We start from the raw sequence: 19,980 nt of genomic DNA on the forward strand, positions 1-19,980 counted from the left end.
ATAATGACTCAGGAGATAAAAGCTTATGGTTTATAGTTTGATTCTTTTAAATTGGTGTTTTTATTGTGAGACTGATTCTGCTAAATAGGCTTAAGCTTAGTTCAAACTTTTAACTGTTAATATCTGTGCTGCCCACACTTCATGATGTTCTGCAAAGCTGTCTTCCTTTCTCCCTTTAATCCAGGAAAACATTACAAATATCTAGTCAACAATTTTATTTTAAAGGAAATATTTCAAAATATAAAAGTTATCAAAAAGTTGAATATTTACAGTTATGTCATAGGTTACTATTAACAGTGCAGAGCATAGAATATGTAAGACTTTGAAGAGGAACTATGATAAACATCAAGGTTATATGTCACTGTTTTGCCACTGTACAATGGCAATTGTACAATGTCTGTGACCTGGAGAGTCTTTCTTTTTTCTGTATCCAGCAACCACACAGCCTCCTGTAGAAAAGTGCTATCTTTTCAGGAACATTATATCTAGAAAAGATAAAAAACCCCACATGTCTTTAGAAGCATTTCAGGTAACTGTGGTATGTAGTAATAAAGCTATACCAAAGAAGTTTTTGCTCATTTCTGGAATGTGGAGCAAGATGACCATATTCAAGTTAGAAGCCTCTGGTCTATAATCCGTATTGAGTTTAAATCTTGGCCTTGACTAAAAATTGTACATGCAAGCTGTCGAACTGTTATTACAAAGTGAGGGTGCTAATAACAGCCACTTTACTCAGAAGAGTGGGGAAATGCAAGGAAAGTGTTCAGCAATCTGTGAAGATTTTCCTGAAACGAAATAGTTGTTAATGGTTCCTCGTCTAAAAGGAGTCCATGAAGTTGCTGCTTCAACCAATATTTATTGTATGATAAGACATTTATAGTGACTTTTTCAAAAGATGGTGCATAATCATAACTTACTAAAGCATATCTGCAAGTATTTATGAACCATGGTCTAAGGCTCTGCTTTAATCCATGGATAGTGTCTGGAGAGAGTCTATGTAGGATTATTAAAAACATAAGCAACATCCTACTTTGGCAGAATTGCAGATTATCTTCTTCCAGATAATAGTTACAAACCTGGGACAGACTATTCAAAGGCACTGGAGAGCAACCAACCAAGAGCTGGTAGAAATTGGAAAGATGCCAACTCTTGAAAGAAGAGAAGGCTACTGGGTAAAATTCATCTTTATATGCCTTTGCATCTGAGGTTAAGTCCATGAGACAACCATAAAGTCATCGTCTTACTAGCTTGTAGAGTTAAGAGAACAGAGTTTGGGCCTGCCAGAACTACTGAAATGTGAGGGAGAATATCCTGAAAAGAGTATTGCCCCCTAAATCTGCTTATAAACTCCATGTAAACCTTTGAACTTCACAGGCTCAGAAGAGACTCTTTAATGCTGGACTGAAAGCATAAAAACTGAGGGCTGCTTATAGGATCTGAGGACCTCAGTACTCTGAAGGTAAAGGATGGAATCCCACCAACAAACAGGCTGGACAAAGACACTGAGCCTTACATGAGATTGCAGCTCCAACCAGTTGCAGCCTTGTGAGACCCTGAACAGAAGACTCTGCTAAGCCATGTCTATCCTACTGATAGGCATGTCTTTTCCCACAGACACAGTGAATGTACAGCTGCATATGGAACAAGTCGTCTGAAAGAAACTGATTCCTGCATATCAGGTGAATAAGAAAAAACCCACATCAAACTGGGTAGGAGAGGGTCAGAAAATCTTAACATTAAATTCCATCACCAGCATGATGACACACAACCAGGAGGCAACTCACAACTCCCAGCTTTTCCCTGAGGAGTGAAGGGTTTGGACCCATGTTTGGTGCCCTCACTTTTAAGACTTCCACACTAGAGATGGGCCTCCAAAACCTCTAGCTTTAATAGGCAATGAGACTTGTATCCACGAGACCTATAAGGACATAGCAAACAAGAAAACAGTCCAAAATAAGATCACATGGACCCACTGTGGCTAATCCCCCATGGCCCAGCACAGAGGCAGCAGACTGAAATGCACCCAGTCTCTCTGTGCAAAAGGCCTGCTATCTTAAAAGCTTTGGCCTGAGGGACAGGCTTCTAATTTAACACATACTTACGGGCCAACTGCAACACTCTCCGGAGGCTAGCATCTAGGTTCCGAGTGACATTCCCCACTGTGGGATACTGACAGGTCTTGGCATACCCTCAACTACTGGGAGCCACTAAAAACAAAGATGGTAGAGCCAGGGCAGTGGTGAATAATTAGGCTCCTTTCCTACATGAGGCCACTCCTTCAAGACTGGGAGAGGTGGCTCTTTTAGCTAATGCATAGCAACCAAAACAGAGTCAGTGAAAATGAAGACACAGTAATATGTTCCAAACAAAAAAAGAGATAAAACCTCACAAAAAGATCTTAACAAAATGGAGATTTTGCTTGATCTCCATTAAGTGATTTATGTGATAGTTTACAATAATGGTCATAAAAATAATTCATGAACAAAGTGAAAAAAGTACCAAACAAATCACAGACTTGAAGACTATAGTTTCTGAACTGGAAAATACAATAGAAAGGTTCAATGACAGACTAAATGAACAGAAAGGATCAGTGAACTTGAGGATAGGTCAATGAAACTCATCTAATCACAGCAAAAAGATAAAAGAATGAAAGTGATTATAGCTTAGCTTAAGGGATTTATGTGATAACATGAAGCCAACCAATATTGATAATCTAAGGGTCCTAAAAGAGAAGAGAAAGAGGGTGAAAATTTCCCTAACTTGGAGAAAGAAATAGACATTCAGTTCTAGGAAACTCAGAGTTTCAAACAAGATGAGCCCAAAGAGACACCAAGACATATAATTAAATTGCCAAAAGCTAAAGGAGAGAAACAACTTGTTACACAAAAGGGAACCCATAATACCATCAGCAATTTTTTTAGTAGAACCTTTGCAGACTAGGAGACAGTGGCATGATATATTCAAACTGCTGAAAGAAAAGCAATGCAACAAAGAATACTCTACCTGGCAATACTGTCCTTCAGAACTGAAAGACCGTTTTTTCTTTTTCTTTTTAATATACTTTATTGTCAAATTGGCATACATACAACACCTAGTGCTCATCCCAACAAGTGCCCTTCAATGCCCATCACCCACTTTCCTCTTTCCCCCACCCCCCATCAACCCTCAGTTTGTTCTATTTAAGAGTGAGAGACCATTTTCCAGACAAGGAGAAACTAAAGGAGTTCATCACCACTAGACCAGCCTTATAAGAAATGTTAATAAAGGGACTTCTTTACACTGAAAGTGCTGATTAAAAAATCATTTATTCTGTGTGTGTGTGTGTGTGTGTGTGAGAGAGAGAGAGAGAGACAGAGAGAGAGAATCCCAAACAGGCTTCGTGCTATCAGTGCAGAGCTTGGTGCAAGTCTTGAACCCATGAACTATGAGATCAGGACCTGAGCTGAAATCAAGTTGGACACTTAACCGCCTGAACCACCCAGGCACCCCTGAAAGTGCTGATTAATAAGAGGAAAGCATATAAAAGTGTAAATATGAATGCTTAAAGGTTAATATATAAATTCAGAATAATCTTATGTTGTAATATGGTGGTGGGTTAATCGCTTACTAAAGTAGTAAAAATAACTATAATGACAATAATGGACACCCAACTTGCAAAGATGTAAACTATGACATTAAAAATAGAATGGGGGGTGGGGAGAGTAAAAATGTAGAGCCTTAGAATGTGTTTGAACTTGTTATAAACATAAAATAGACCAGTTTTATGTAAGCCTCATGGTATCCACAAAGAAATGTCCATAGTACATACACAAAAGATAAAAAGAATCTAAGCATACCACTATAGAAAACAATTAAATCACAAAGAGTAAAAGGAACAAAAGAGTTACAAAACAGCCAGAAAACAATAAAAATGTCAGTACGTCCATATCTATCAATACATTAAATGTAAATCGACTAAATTCTCTGATCAAAAGAGTGGCTGACTGGATTAAATAAGTAATATCCATTTGTCTTGCTGCTAACAAGAGACTTACTCAGTTTTAAGGACAGAAGCAGACCGAAAGTGAAGGAATGGAAGAAGATATTCCAGGCTAATGGAAACAAAAAGAAAACTGGAATAACTTTACTTATATCAGATAATAAAAGACTATAATAAGAGACAAAGAAGGTCATTATATAATGATAAAAATGTCAACCCAAAAGTGGATATAACATTTGTAGGTATGGGCTTAACATAGGAACATCTAAAGATATAAAGCAAGGGGCAGCTGGGTGGCTCACTTAAGCATCTGACTCTTGATTTTGGCTTGGGTCGTGATCTCAGTTTGTGAGTTTGAGTCCTGTGTTGGGCTCTGTGCTGACAACACGGAGTCTGCTTGGGATTCTGTCTCCCTTTCTCTCTGCCCCTCCCCTGCTCAGTCTGTCTCAAAAATAAATGATATTCATTTATTCATTAAAAAAAAAAAAGAATAGGAGTGCCTGGTTGGCTCAGTCGGTTAAGCAACTGATACCTTTTATTGGCTCAGGTCATGATCTCACAGTACATGCTATCAACACAGAGCCTACTTGGGATTCTCTCTATTCCTGCCTTATGTGCGCGCTCGCTTGCTCTCTCTCAAAATAAACATTAAAGAAGTAAAAAAAATAAAGATCTAAAGCAAAATTCACAGATCTAAGAGAGAATTAGCAATATAGTAAGAGTAGGGGACTTCATCCCCTAACTAGATCATCCAGACAGAAAATCGGTAAGTAAACATTGCACTTACCAGACCTTTACAGAATATTCCCTCCAAGAAGAATAGACATTCTTCTTTTTTTTAATGTTTATTTTTGAGAGAGACACAACATGGGTGAGGAGCAGAGAGAGTGGGAGTGGGGAGACAGGGGATCCAAAGCAGGCTCTGCACTGACAGCAGAGAGCCCGATGTGGGGCTCAAACTCATGAACCATGAGGTCATGACCTGAGCTGAAGTCAGATGCTCAACCAACTGAGCTACCCAGGCACCCCAGAATAGACATTTTTAAGCACATATGAAACATTCTCCAGGAATGATCGATCGTAGGTTAGGCCACAAAAACAAGTCAATAAATTTAAAAAGACTGACATCATATCAAGCGTTTTTTCTAACCAAATCAGTATGGAACTGGAAGTCATTTATAAGAAAAAAAATGGAAAATTAAAAAATATGTGGAGATTCAACAACATGCTATGGAACAACCAAGTGGGTCATGGAAGAAATCCAAAAGAAAAAAAAATACCCGGAGACAAATGAAAATGGAAAGATAATATAACAAAACTTATGGGATGCAGCAAAAGCAGTTCTAAGAGGGAAGCTGATAGCAATAAATACCTATGTCAAGAACAAGAAAGATCCCAAGTTAAACAACCTAACTTTATATCTTGGGGAACTAGAAAAGAACAAGCTAAGCCCAAAGCTGAGATAGGGACTAAAAAGAGTAAAAAAGAGCAATAAAACTAAGCTGGTTAAAGAAAATAGACAAACCTTTAGCTAGACTCCCCAAAAGAAAAAGAGAGGACTCAAATAGAGGAGATATTACAACTGATAAATATAAAAGAATAATGGGAACTATTATACACCAACAAATGAAGCAAACTAGAAAAGAAATAGATATAATCCTAGAAACATAGAATCTTTCTTACAAGACTGAATCATGAAGAAACAAAATCTGAACAGACCAATTACTAGAAAGGAGATTGAATCTGTAATCAAAAAACCTCCTAGCAAACAAAAGTCCAAGGCCAGATGGCTTCACTGGTGAATTCTGTCTAACATTTAAAGCATTCACACCAGTCATTCTAAAACTCTTCCAAAAAATCAAAGAAGAGGGAACATTTCCAAACTCATTTTATATGGCCAGCATTACTCAGATATCAAAACCAGACAAGGATACCACAATAAAGGCAATTACAGGCCAATATGCCTGATGAACGTAGAATACAAAAACCCTAAGCAATCTATTAGCAAACTGGCCTCAATAATATGTTAAAAGTATGTTAAATGTGTGATCAGGAGGGATTTTATTCCAGGGATACATGGATAGTTCATCTACAAACTAATCAGTGTGATAACACCACATTAAGAAAATCAAGAATACAAATCATATGATCATCTCAGTAGATACAGAGAAAGCATTTTGACAATATTCAACCTCCATTGATGATAAAAGTTTATACCAAGTGGTTATAGAGGAAATATACCTCAACATAATATAGGACAAGCCCACAGCTATCATCATCCTTGGTGGTTACAAACTTATAAAGATTTTTCCTCTAAGATCAGGAAGAAAATAAGGATGCATATTCTTGTCACTTTTATTAAACATAGTACTAGAAGTCCTAGACAGAGGAATTAGGCAAGAAAAAGAAATACAAGGCAGCCAAATTGGAAAGCAAACCAAAGTGTCACTATTTGCAGAAGATGTGATACTATATATAGAAAACCCTAATGACCACTAAGGTGTTAGAGCTAATAAATGAGTTCAGTGAAGTTGCAGGATACAAAACGAATATACAAAAATCAGTTGCATTTCTATACACTAATGATGAACTATCAGAGATTAAGAAAACAATCCATTTACAATTGCATAAAAAAGAATGAAATACTTATGAATAAATATAACCAAGGAAGTGAGATACCTGTACATTGAATACTGTAAGACATTGATGAAAGAAATCAAGGACACATAAGTAGATACTGTGCTCACAGATTGTAAGAATTAAAATTGTTAAAGTTTCCATACTATCCAAAACAATCTACAGATTCGATGCAATGTCTATCAGTCTCCAATATTTTTCACAGAAATAGAACAAACAATCCTAACATTTGTATGGAACCACAAAAGACCCTGAGTAGCCAAAGCAATCTTGAGAAAGAAGAACACAGCTGGAGGCACCATAATTCCTTAAACTATATTACACAGTTATAATAAGCAAAACAGTATGGTATTGGCATAAAAACAGTCACATTGGTCAGTTAATTTAGGACAAAGAAGTAAAGAATATATAATGGGGAAAGGAGTGGCTCTTTAATAAATGGCGGTGAGAAAACTGGATTACTTGCTCACACCATATACAAAAATCAACTCAAACTGGATTAAAAATTTGAACATAATACCTGAAAGCATAAGACTCCTAGAAGGAAATATAGGGGTAAGCTCCTTGACATGAGTTTTGGTAATGATTTTTTGGATTTGACCCTAAAAATAAAGGCAGGAAGGCAGGAAAGCAGATATAAACAGGTGAGACTACACTGAACTGAAAAACTTGTATACAGCAAAGGAAACCAACAAAATGAAAAGGCAACATGGAAATTTGCAAATCATACATCTGATAAGGGGTTAATATAAAGAACTCCTACTATTCAATTGGGAAAAAATCCAATTAAAAATGGTCAAAGGATCTGAATAGAAAATTTTCCAAACAAGATACAACAAATGGTCAATAGGTATGTTAAAGGATGCTGCTACACATCACTGATCATCAGGGAAATACAAACCAAAACCACAATGATATATCACCTCACACCTGTCAGAATGGCTATTATAAAATGACAAATCACAGTTGTTGGCAAGGACGTGGAGAGAAAGGAGCCATTGTGCACTGTTGGTGGGAAGGTAAACCAGTGTAGCAACTGTGGAAAACAATATAGAGGTTCCTCAAAAAATTAAAAACGGAACTACCATATGGTCCAGCTATTCCACTGCTGGGTATTTATCTGAACAGATCACTATCTTGAAAAGATATCTACACCCCTGTGTTCATTTCAGCATTATTTACAATGGCCAAGATATGGAAACAACCTAAGTGTCCATCTATATTGGATAAAGAAAATGACACTGGAGAAAGAAAGTCCTGTGTGTGTGCACACACACAGAAATGTTATTCAGCCATAAAAGAAAATATTGCCATTCACAACAACATGGGTGGGCCTTCACTATGCCAAGTGAAATTAGAGAAAGACAAATCCTGTATGGTCTCACTTATATGTATAAAAACACTGAACTCCTACATAACAGAGAACAGTTTGTTGGTTGCCAGACGCCTGGGGTGGGGAGTGGGTGGAATAGATGAAAGTGGTCAAAAGGTACAAGCCTCCAGTTATAAATAAGTGCTGGGGATGTAATGTATAGCATGGTAACTGGAGTTAACTATGTTGGATATTTGGAAGTTACTGTGTGGTGATGGATGTTAACTTACTATGGCAATCATTTCTATATATATAACCATTATGTTGTACACCTAAAACAAGTGATGTCAATTATTTCTCAAAAAACTTGTGACATAATTATGTTGTTTTAAGATGCTAAATTTGTGATAATATGCAGCAACAGAAAATGAAACAAATCTTAATTATAATTTGAACATACTTTAAAAACAGAATTTGACAAGCTGACTCTAAAATTTTATAGAGAGATGGAAAGGATTAAGAGTAGTCAAGGGGCACCTGGGTAGCTCGGTTAAGCAAGGCTTGTGAGTTCAAGCCCTGAGTTGGGCTCCAAGCTGGGTGTGAAACCTACTTAAAAGAAAAAGATCACTGGGGATAAAACTGGCAGGAACCAGCAGACAGAAAGGAGCATGTGACTTCTCCCTCCTCTGTCTTCCCTTCTCCTCTGCTGCCTTCTAAAGACAGTCTAACCAGGATTCACTGGCAAAGAAGTAGTGTAATTTTCAAAGTTTCTGTCCCATGCAAGTATATAATTTTGAGTTTGAATTTGACACATGACAGTATAACAAAAAGCACATAGTTGATGAGAGATCACAGGAATGTGCTAAAACATGATTCTCAACTTTGTGATTGCAGCCTTTTGGGAGTCTTTTGAAAATACAGAGGCCACATTCCAGCTCCCAGGGTTTCTGATTTAGTCTGATTAGCTTGGGCATCTGCACGTTAACTAGTATTTCAGGTGATTCTAGTTTAGATGCACTTTGAGAAGGAATTGGCATTTCAGAGGAACTTCAAGACTGGATGGTGGCATGAGTATCATTCAGTGTAGACCCCTTTGGATCACATGAGTGGAGGGAAGATAAAGCAGGAAGGGGAACCCCTCTGGAAAGCCCAGGGTCCTGAGACACAGAGACAACCCGGGCTATTCCAAGGAACAAATCAAAGCACATCTGGTGGAGGGTCCAAAATATTCCTACGAGTAGTGTAATAAAATAACCAAAGTCACAACAACAGAGAGCAAGTAACAATCCCCGAAAAAACACTTCCTGAAGGGCCAGGCCCTGGACAGTGTATGACCCTCCTTTAATATAGCAGTGCTGGTAGGTGCAGAGCATACAGCAAGCTTTTAAAATGCATAAGGGACAGAAAACTAGCCAAAATGGTGAAACAGAAAGAAATTCCTCAAAAGAAATTCCAGGAAGTAGCAACAGCTAACAAATTGACCAAAACCGATTTAAGCAATATAATGGAACAAGAATTTAGAATAATAGTCATAAAATTGATCGCTGGACTTGAAAAAAGCATAGAGGACAGCAGAGAATATTGCTACAGAGATCAAGAGACTAAAAAATAGTCATGATGAATTAAAAAATGGTATAAATGAGGTGCAAAATAAAATGGAGGTGGCTACAGCATGGATTGAAGAGGCAGAAGAGAGAATAGGTGAAATAGAAGATAAAATTATGGAAGAAAGAAGAAGCTGAGAAAAAGATTAAAAAATCCAGGAGTACGAGGGGAGAAGTAGAGAACTGAGTGATGCAATCAAACGGAACAATATTCGTATCATAGGAATTCCAGAAGAAGAAGAAGAGAGAGAGAAAGGGGCTGAAGGTGGACTTTTAACAAATCATAGCTGAAAACTTCCCTGATCTGGGGAAGGAAACAGGCATTGAAATCCAAGAGGCACAGAGAACTCCCTTCAGATGTAATTTGAATCGATCTTCTGCACGACATATCATAGTGAAACTGGCAAAATACAAGGATAAAGAGAAAATTCTGAAAGCAGCTAGGGATAAACAGGCCTTAACATACAAAGGTAGACACATAAGGGTAGTAGCAGACCTATCTACCGAAACTTGGCAGGCCAGAAAGGAATGGCAGTAAATCTTCAATGTGATGAACAGGAAACATATGCAGCTGAGAATCCTTTATCCAGCAAGCCTGTCATTCAGAATAGAAGGAGAGATAAAGGTTTTCCCAAACGAACAAAAACTGAAGGAATTCATCACCACTAAACCAGCCCTACAAGAGATCCTAAGGGGGACTCTGTGAGTGAAATGTTGCAAGGACCACAAAGTACCAGAGGCACCACTACAAGCATGAAACCTATAGACATCATAATGACTCTAAACCCCTATCTTTCAATAATAACACTGAATATCAATGGACTAAATGCTCCAACCAAAAGACATTGGGTATCAGAATGGATAAAAAACCAAGACCCATCTATTTGCTGTCTACAAGAGACTCATTTGAGATCTGAGGACACCTTCAGATTGAAACTGAGGGGATGGAGAACTGTCATGCTACTGGAAGTCAAAAGAAAGCTGGAATAGCCATACTTCCATCAGACAAACTAGACTTTAAATTAAAGGCTGTAACAAGAGATGAAGAAGGGCATTATATAATAATTACAGGGTCTATCCATCAGGAAGAGCTAACAATTATAAATGTCTATGCACCAAATACGGGAGCCCCCAAATATATAAAACAATCACAAACATAAGCAACCTTATTGATAAGAATGTGGTAATTGCAGGAGACTTTAATACTCCACTTACAGCAATGGAAACATCATCTAGACACAGGATCGATAAAGAAACAAGGGCCCTGAATGATAAATTAGATCAGATGGACTTGACAGATATATTTAGAACTCTGCATCCCAAAGCAACAGAATATACTTTCTTCTTGAGTGCACATGGAACATTCTCCAAGACAGATCACATAGTGGGTCACAAAACAGCCCTTCATAAGTATGAAAGAATTGAGATCATACCAAGCACACTTTCAGACCACAATGCTATGAAACTTGAAATCAACCACAGGAAAAAGTCTGGAAAACCTCCAAAAGCATGGAGGTTAAAGAACATCCTAGTAAAGAATGAGTGGGTCAACCAGGAAATTAGAGAAGAAGTTAAAAAATATATGGAAACAAATGAAAATGAAAATACAACAATCCAAACGCTTTGGGATGCAGGGAAGGCGGTCCTGAGAGGAAAATACACTGCAATCCAGGCCTATCTCAAGAAACAAGGAGATCCCAAATACAAAATCTAACAGCACACCTAAAGGAAACAGAACAGCAAAGGCACACCAAACCCAGCAGAAGAGAAATAATAAAGATCAGAACAGAAATAAACAATATAGAATCTAAAAAAACAGTAGAGCAGATCAATGAAACCAAGAGTTGTTTTTTTTTTTTGAAAAAATAAACAAAATTGATAAACCTGTAGCCAAGCTTCTCAAAAAGAAAAGGGAGAGGACCCGGGGCGCCTGGGTGGCTCACTTTGTTGGGTGTCTGACTTTGGCTCAGGTCATGATCTCATGTTAGTGGGTTCGAGCCCTTCGTCAGGCTCTGTGCTGAGAGCTTGGAGCCTGGAGCCTGCTTCGGATTCTGTGCCTCCCTCTCTCTTTGTGCCCCTCCCCTACTCTCTGTCTCTCTCAAAAATAAACATTAAAAAAAAAAAAAGGGGAGAGGACCCAAATAGATAAAATCATGAATGAAAATGGAATTATTACAACCAATCCCTCAGAAATACAAACAATTATCAGGGAATACTATAAAAAAATTATATGGCAACAAGCTGGACAACCTGGAAGAAATGGACAAATTCCTAAGTACCCACACACTTCCAAAACTCTCAGGAAGAAACAGAAGTTTGAACAGACCCATCACCAGTGAAGAAATTGAATCAGTTATCAAAAATCTCCCAACAAATAAGAGTCCAGGACCAGACGGCTTCCCTGGGGAATTGTACCAGACATTTAAAGCAGAGATAATACCTATCCTTCTCAAGCTGTTCCAAAAAATAGAAAGGGAAGGAAAACTTCCAGACTCATTCTATGAAGCCAGCATCACTTTCATTCCCAAACCAGACAGAGACCCAGCAAAAAAGACAACTACAGGCCAATATCCCTGATGAATATGGATGCAAAAATTTTCAACAAGATACTAGCAAATCAAATTCAACAGCATATAAAAAAAATTATTCACCATGATCAAGTGGGATTCATTCCTGGGCTGCAGGGCTGGTTCGACATTTGCAAATCCATCAATGTGATACATCACATTAAAAGAAAATATAAGAACCATATGATCCTGTCAATCGATGCAGAAAAAGCGTTCAACAAAATTCAGCATCCTTTCTTAATAAAGACCCTCGAGAAAGTTGAGATAGAAGGAACATACTTAAACATCATGAAAGCCATTCATGAAAAGCCCACAGCTAATACTGTCCTCAATGGAGAAAAACTGAGAGCTTTTCCCTTGAGATCAGGAATACAACAGGGATGTCCACTCTCACCGCTGTTGTTTAACATAGTGTTGGAAGTGCTAGCATCAGCAATCAGACAACAAAAGGAAATCAAAGGCGTCAAAATTGGCAAAGATGAAGTCAAGCTTTCACTTTTTGCAGATGACATGGTATTATACATGGAAAACCCGACAGACTCCACCAAAAGTCTGCTAGAATTGATGCATGAATTCAGCAAAGTCGCAGGATACAAAATCAATGTACAGAAATCAGTTGCATTCTCATACACTAACAATGAAGCAACAAAAAGACAAAGAAACTGATCCCATTCACAATTGCACCAAGAAGCATAAAATACCTAGGAATAAACCTAACCAAAGATGTAAAAGATCTGTATGCTGAAAACTATAGAAAGTTATGAAGGAAATTGAAGAAGATATAAAGAAATGGAAAAACATTCTGTGCTCATGGATTAGAAGAATAAATATTGTTAAAATGTCAATACTACTCAAAGCAATCTACACATTCAATGCAATCCCAATCAAAATTGCACCAGCATTCTTCTTGAAGTTAGAACAAGCAAGCAATCCTAAAATTTGTATGGAACCACAAAAGACCCCGAGTAGCCAAAGTAATATTGAAGAAGAAAACCAAAGTGGAGGCATCACAATCCCTGATTTTAGCCTCTACAACAAAGCTGTAATCATGAAGACAGCATGGTATTGGCACAAAAACAGACACATAGACCAGTGGAATAGAATAGAGACTCCAGAATTGGACCCACAAATGTATGGCCAACTAATCTTTGACAAAGCAGGAAAGAATATCTGATGGAAAAAAGACAGTGTCTTTAACAAATGGTGCTGGGAGAACTGGACAACAAAATGCAGAAGAATTCTTACACTTTCTTACACCATTCACAAAAATAAACTCAAAATGGATGAAGGACCTGAATGTGAGACAGGAAACCATCAAACCCTAGAGGAGAAAGCAGGAAAAAAGCCTCTCTGACCTCAGCTGCAGCAGTTTCTTACTTGACACATCTCCAAAGGCAAGGGAATTAAAAGCAAAAATGATCTATTGGGACCTCAACAAGATAAAAACCTTCTGCACTGCAAAGGAAACAATCAACAAAACTAAAAGGCAACTGATGGAATGGGAAAAGATATTTGCAAATGACATATCGGACAAAGGGCTAGTATCCAAAATCTATAAAGAATTCATCAAACTCCACACCCGAAAAACAAATAATCCAGTGAAGAAATGGGCAGAAGACATGAATAGACACTTCTCTAAAGAAGACATCCAGATGGCCATCAGGCACATGAAAAGATGCTCAATGTCGCTCCTCATCAGGGAAATACAAATCAAAACCACACTGAGATACCACCTCACGCCAGTCAGAGTGGCTAAAATGAACAAATCAGGAGACTATAGATGCTGGAGAGGATGTGGAGAAACGGGAACCCTCTTGCACTGTTGGTGGGAATGCAAACTGGTGCAGCCGCTCTGGAAAACAGTGTGGAGGTTCCTCAAAAAATTAAAAATAGATCTACCCTATGACCCAGGAATAGCACTGCTAGGAATTTACCCAAGGGATACAGGAGTGCTGATGCATAGGGGCACTTGTACTCCAATGTTTATAGCAGCACTTTCAACAATAGCCAAATTATGGAAAGAGTCTAAATGTCCATCAACTGAATATGGATAAAGAAGATGTGGTTTATATATACAATGGAATACTACTTGGCAATGAGAAAGAATGAAATCTGGCCATTTGTAGCAACATGGATGGAACTGGAGAGTGTTATGCAAGTGAAATAAGTCAGGCAGAGGAAGACAGATACCATATGTTTTCACTTATATGTGGATTCTGAGAAACTCAGCAGAAGACCACGGAGGAGGGGAAGGGGGAAAAAAAGTTACAGAGAGGGAAGGAGGCAAACCATAAGAGACTCTTAATACTGAGAACTGAGGGTTGATGGGGGTGAGGGGGAGGGGAAAGTGGGTGATGGGTATTGAGGAAGGCACTTGTTGGGATGAGCATTGAGTGTTGTATGGAAACCAATTTGACAAATTTCATTTAAAAAAAAAAAAGAGTAGTCAAAACAATCTCGGAAAAAGTAACAGTGCTGGAGGATCTTTAAGTACCGGACTTTAAGATGTGTCATAAAGTCACAGTAACCAAAACAATGGAGTATTAAAATAGGGGACAAATACATCAATGGAAAAGAAGAGAGGGTCCAGTCCAGAAACATCTATACTTAAAACCTCATTGGTTTTAAACAAAGGCACCCAAGCAATTCAACGGGGAAAGGAAAGATTTTTCAACAAATGGTGTTGGAAGACTGTATATCTGCTTGAGGGAGCTGTAGGATGGGGGCAATCTCAATCCTCCTCTCACATATAAACAAAAATAATTTCAACATGGGTCATAGACCTATAACTTCTAGAAGAAAACCTATTAGAATATGCTCATGACTTGTTAGTAGACAAATATTTTTTTAGACAGGACACAATAACCATAAAATTTTAAAATGTATAAATTATAATTAAAATCTCATTAAAAGACACCATTAAGGAAATGAGTTGGGAAGCCACAGAAAGAAAATATTTGCAAAATATATCTCACAGATTTGTATCTAGGAAATGCAAATAAAGAAGTTTTACAACTCAATAACTAAAAGACAACCCAGGAACAATGGGGAAGAATAGTTTTCAGCAAAAGGTCCTGGGACATGTACATGGCAAAAGAAGGAAGTTGGATCCCTAACTTAACACAGTACACAAAAATTAAATGGATCAAAAATATAAATGTAAGAGCAACAACCATAAAACTCTTAGAGCGAAACAGCTGTAAATATTTTCTTAGATATGACGCCAAAAGTGCATATAGCATATATAACTAAAGACAGAAAAAAAGATAAACTGGACTTCATCAAAATAAAAATTTTTACATCAAAGGATACTATCAAGAAAGTAAAAAATACTTCCACAGAATGGAAGAGGATATTTGCAAATGATTATTGGGTAAAACACTTGTATCTAGGGTCTATTAAGAATTCTTATAACTTGGGGCGCCTGGGTAGCTCAATTGGTTAAGGGGCCGACTCTTGAATTTCAGCTCAGGTCATGATCTCACGGTTCGTGAGTTGGAGGCCCGCATCAGGCTCTGCACTCACAGTGTGGAACCTGCTTGGGATTCTCTCCCCTCCTCTCTCTCTGACCCTCCCCTGCTCGCTCTCTGTCTCTGTGTCTGTCTGTCTCTCTCTCAAAATAAATAAATAATAAAAAACGAATTCTTATAACCCAACAAAAAGATAAATTACTAGGTTAAAAAATGGGCAGAGGACTTGAATAGACAGTTCTCCAAAGGTACAAAAATGGCCAGAAAGCCCATGAAAAGATGCTCCATATCTTTAGTCATTAGGGAAATGGAAATCAGAACCACGATGAGATACCACTTTACACCCACTGGGACATTATAAACAAAAGGGCAGACAAGCCTTTGTGTGCCACTGGTGGGAATGCAAGATTTCTCAGGTGCTGTGCAAAGACTAGCAGGGCTGCAGCACAGTGAGCGGGAGGGGGAGGCGGAGGCTGTTTTTGCAGGTGTAGTAGAAAGTTCCCAGAGGGTTTGTGAAGGGAACTTGATACACTGCAGGTGGACGAGAGGACTTGCCCATGGACTGGGGGAAGGGGCGAGGATAAGAGGAGTCCGATAACGTCTGGGTTTCCGTCCTGACCGGCTAGTTGAATAGAGCTGCTATTTACTGAGGAAAGGCGACTGTGGAGGCAGGTAGTGAGAAAACGCAGAGTTCCATTTTAACCAAGTGAGGGTAGATACCGTGTCAGGAACCGATCTCACTTTTTCCTTTCAACGAGACACCCGGGTTTGGGTGGGCGGGGCTTTTGGCTTCCCAGGCAGACACCACATTTCCCTGCCTCCCTTTGAAGTATTTGTGGCCATGAGTAAATTCTTGCCAGTGGAATTCAAATGGAAAGGGTATGTATAGCTTCCATGTGGCAAAAATGAGACTTGGAAAGAAGCGATTTTTCAAATCTGTGGAAGCCAAAACCTTTATAATATATTCAGAACTTAAAAAAACTCCATTGTTCATAAGCTGGCTCTGGTTTTAACAGACTGATTAAAAAGAACATGTGGTTTGATAAAATACAGCATAGTTGAAATCCATGATGCTGGTTGGCCAAATAGCCTTTGTCACCATGGAGACTGTACAACCTGCGTTTTAGCATTTTTTAAGCACACCAAAGGTTTGTTGTAGATTCTTCAAATCTGACAAGTTACATGATGCACAAAAAGGAGGTGTTGCCAATACAAACTGTAAAGCCGTGTCTACTCTGTGGACCCTCAAGCCCTGGGAAATGAGTGAATTGTCTGGCACTTACCTGCATGCGCGACTCACTGCTCTACCTCTGTTCGCAGGTACTGGGTACAGTCCAAGATTTTTTTTAGTTGAGCAAAGTTTAGTTTTTCTGAACACATAGGACATGTGCTTTCAGTATTTAACATGCTGTTTGGGGAGGGAAAGGCAGAGTAAAATTAAATACATTCCTTTATCTTTGGGTTATTCTAACGTGAAAAACAGCTATTCCTGTCTACACCTCCTTAGTCATGTTCATCATGCAGTTTAAGAATTAGGAATATTCAGTCCTCATGCAAGGTCCCCTTTAAGGATAATGTTCACAAAGGTCATTTAGAAAGTTCTTCCAAGAAGACAACTTGGGTCTTTAGGAACATGAATAAGGAGACCTCAGAATAAAAGAGTGGTTGAATCAAAGGCCTCATCCGTGTGGCGGAATGAAACAATGCACACTTACATCTTAAATTCTGAGTACAGGGCAGGGAAGTCGCAATGTGGGCACACAGTCCAGTCATCCTTCAACATATGGCGACCCTGGAAAGAGTACATTTAAAAGTAAAATTCATCATTTAAAAAATTCCTGCCATCATTCAGTTACGATACACGTATTCAAGTTAAAAGCCAGACCTCTAAATTATGAAATTGGTATTTCACGTAGGTGATTGACTATAAAGAGATGGCGTCAAACAGACTGAAGCCAGATTTCATTTCTCACATTCATAGAAGGGTGTTCAATTTTGTGACATCATTACCTAAATTTATTTTCCTCTAAAATAAAGCTTATGTTAGCCTAGTGATTAACAAATAATCTGTATTTAAATTTTTGTAATAGGTCTTAATATGAAAATTAATACTAAAAACCACCATTTATGCAGTGCTACAGTATGCCAAGGTAGTGTCCTAGGACTTCATGTTCTGTCCTCAACCTGCAGTTTATCTCACTAGGCACGCATTGTTAGGGTTGGGCCCAGGAACGTAAAGCAAACCGCACAAGGTTATATAGCCAATAAAGTGGCAGAAAAAGGCCTTAAGCCAGGACCATCTGATTCCCAAGTGTGTTTTTTCTTACACAGCAAGTATTCAGATGGATTGTGAATATATGTTAAAAAGAAACTTACTGTTACAATGCAATATGGGATGTTATTTTTGCATCCAGGACACAGGAGTTCACACTCTGGGAGAAGAAATTCGCAGAAGGGACATGGGGTTGTGGCCTCTTCTGTCTCGGATGTATCAGGTCTCCTGTGAGAAAGAATCATGTGTTTAACAGGCCTACTTCTTCACAGTCAGAATCTGAAACTAGAGAGAAGCTCGGCATCAGCCTGCACTCTAGCTCAGGAGGGGGGAAGAGGAATTAAGATTGGTCAGACCGTAACAGTATATGGGCCACATGCAGGAGTTAGAGTTCACGGCACAGTAAATGGCAGAAAACATGGGTGGGTCTTGCTGTGTCCTCTCTTCTAGGGTCACTGAGGGGTAAGCTTGCTTTTTCTCCTCTGTCTCTCCCTTTTGTATACTCAAGTGGTAAAGACTGTCTAAGGCTGTGCAACAGAACTTCCTTGTGACAACGGCAGTGTTCTAATCTTGTGCTCTCCAATATGGTAGTCATGAGTCACATGAAGCTTCTGAGCGCTTGAAATATGGGTGATGTGAGGAACTAAATTTCAAATTTAATTTTAATTTAAATAGCCACACGTGGCTAGCAGTTACCATATCAGACCTCATAGCTGTAGAGAAATCTTAACTAGCATCTCTTCAAAGCTAGTGCCCAGGCGTGGCACCAAAATGTCAGGGCAAACGTGCCCCTACGTTTTCTCCCCACCTGCCTCTTCATGAGGAGAGAAATTCTATATGCTCTGGATGGCAAAGCTGGAAGGCAGAGGGATCTGTCCTTGCTGGCATCAGGACCCAGCAGCACCAGCCCTGGACTGTGATGCTTTGTGTAGGAGTCAAAGAAATCCTGACTTGTTCAAGCCATTGTCGGGTTTTCTGCTGCTGGTAGCTGAATACAGTCCTGATTGCTGCCCCCCATCCATTCTCTTACCGAGCCTGCACACTAGCAGCCGTATTCTAACAAACGCATTTGTGAAGTGTGATTAGATAGAAAGAGCTGTCACTGCCTACCGGACCATAGCCTCGATCTTCTTTTTGTACTTGGCATCTATTTTGTGGCGGTACTCGGGCCTCATCAACATAGCTGCGAAGCTGAAAGCAGAGTTCTTCAGGCCTGCTCTGTGGCACTCGATCACAGTAGACGTCAGGATGGGCACAATGTCTGCAAAACAAGCGAGAGCAGAAAGCACAGTGCTCCTACCGTCATGACTCTGTCCCTGTTCAGGAGGAAAACAGGATCACACCTCTCCAAATGTGCGTTTTCTGGCAAAGAACCAGATGTGTGACCTGTTAAACGAGGACAGGACACAGCAGTGAAGTCGCTGCTTATCAAAATGTCCTTCCTGTGATTATACTGTGTTTTGCCATGGAACACTTGGACCGGCACTTTCTTGAGGTCATCTGCATGTATCCTCCCGTTACCGGTGAGATAAGGTTTTGCATTTGACAGGACTGCCGATGCATGGTAAGGGAGATTAATAATGTTATGCACTAACCTCTCTCCATGCATCTGTTTCTCCAGGACGGATACCCAGAAGGTGAATTAATGGATCAAAGAGCATGACCTTTTAAAAAACACTCTTAGCACAAATTGCCAAACTGCTCTCTAGAAAGGCATATACCAATGTCCATTCCCACCAGCAGTCGTGAGAGTGTGTGTCCTGTTACACCATTTGCCAGCATGGTATATGGTTATTTTAAAGTTTTTTTCATGTAACAGAAAAGAATATATTTAGAGAACAGGGGTTGGTGAAGTATGACCTGTGAGCCAAATCTGGCCCTCTGTTTTTGTACGACTCATGAGCTAAGAATGACTTTTACGTTTTTCGATGGTTGAAAAAAATCAAAAGAATATTTTGTGACATATGAAAGTTATATGTGGTTCAAATGTCCATGTCCAAAAATGTAAAGTTCTTTTGGAGCACAACCATGCTCATGTACGGTTTACGTAGAAACAGTAGTTGTGACAGAGACCGTTTGGCCCACGAGGCCTAGACGTTTAGCCCTTTACAGAAAAATTGTGTTGCCCTGTCGTAGAAT

At 39.0% G+C, this 19,980-nt stretch overlaps 2 protein-coding genes across 5 annotated transcripts in view; one reads left to right on the top strand and one right to left on the bottom strand.

Annotated features, from left to right (window-relative positions):
* RFC1 (replication factor C subunit 1) overlaps window positions 1–2,717 on the top strand; it is an 83,075-nt gene extending 80,358 nt beyond the window's left edge. For all 3 annotated transcript variants that reach the window (XM_007098869.3, XM_042984708.1, XM_042984709.1), the window contains one exon: window positions 1,375–2,717. Coding sequence is in view for 1 of the 3 variants with exons in the window: in XM_042984709.1 (XP_042840643.1) it covers window positions 1,375–1,413 (39 nt within the window). In the remaining 2 variants the exon portion in view is untranslated. The remainder of the gene's footprint in view (window positions 1–1,374) is intronic.
* Window positions 1–19,980, bottom strand: part of WDR19 (WD repeat domain 19) — a 113,262-nt gene that overhangs the window by 3,302 nt on the left and 89,980 nt on the right. The window contains exons 33-37 of one of the 2 annotated variants that reach the window (XM_007098870.2): window positions 18,952–19,102; window positions 17,946–18,069; window positions 17,285–17,361; window positions 16,853–16,977; window positions 167–485 (exon numbers count right to left, since the gene is read on the bottom strand). In XM_007098870.2, coding sequence (XP_007098932.1) covers window positions 16,866–16,977; window positions 17,285–17,361; window positions 17,946–18,069; window positions 18,952–19,102 — 464 coding nt within the window. In that variant the 3' untranslated portion in view covers window positions 167–485; window positions 16,853–16,865. Of the gene's footprint in view, window positions 1–166; window positions 486–16,852; window positions 16,978–17,284; window positions 17,362–17,945; window positions 18,070–18,951; window positions 19,103–19,980 lie in introns of those variants that run through there. The other variant, XM_007098871.3, reaches the window with a different exon arrangement.

The sequence above is a fragment of the Panthera tigris genome, chromosome B1 (genome assembly GCF_018350195.1).
Source record: "Panthera tigris isolate Pti1 chromosome B1, P.tigris_Pti1_mat1.1, whole genome shotgun sequence".
Lineage (NCBI taxonomy): Eukaryota > Metazoa > Chordata > Mammalia > Carnivora > Felidae > Panthera > Panthera tigris.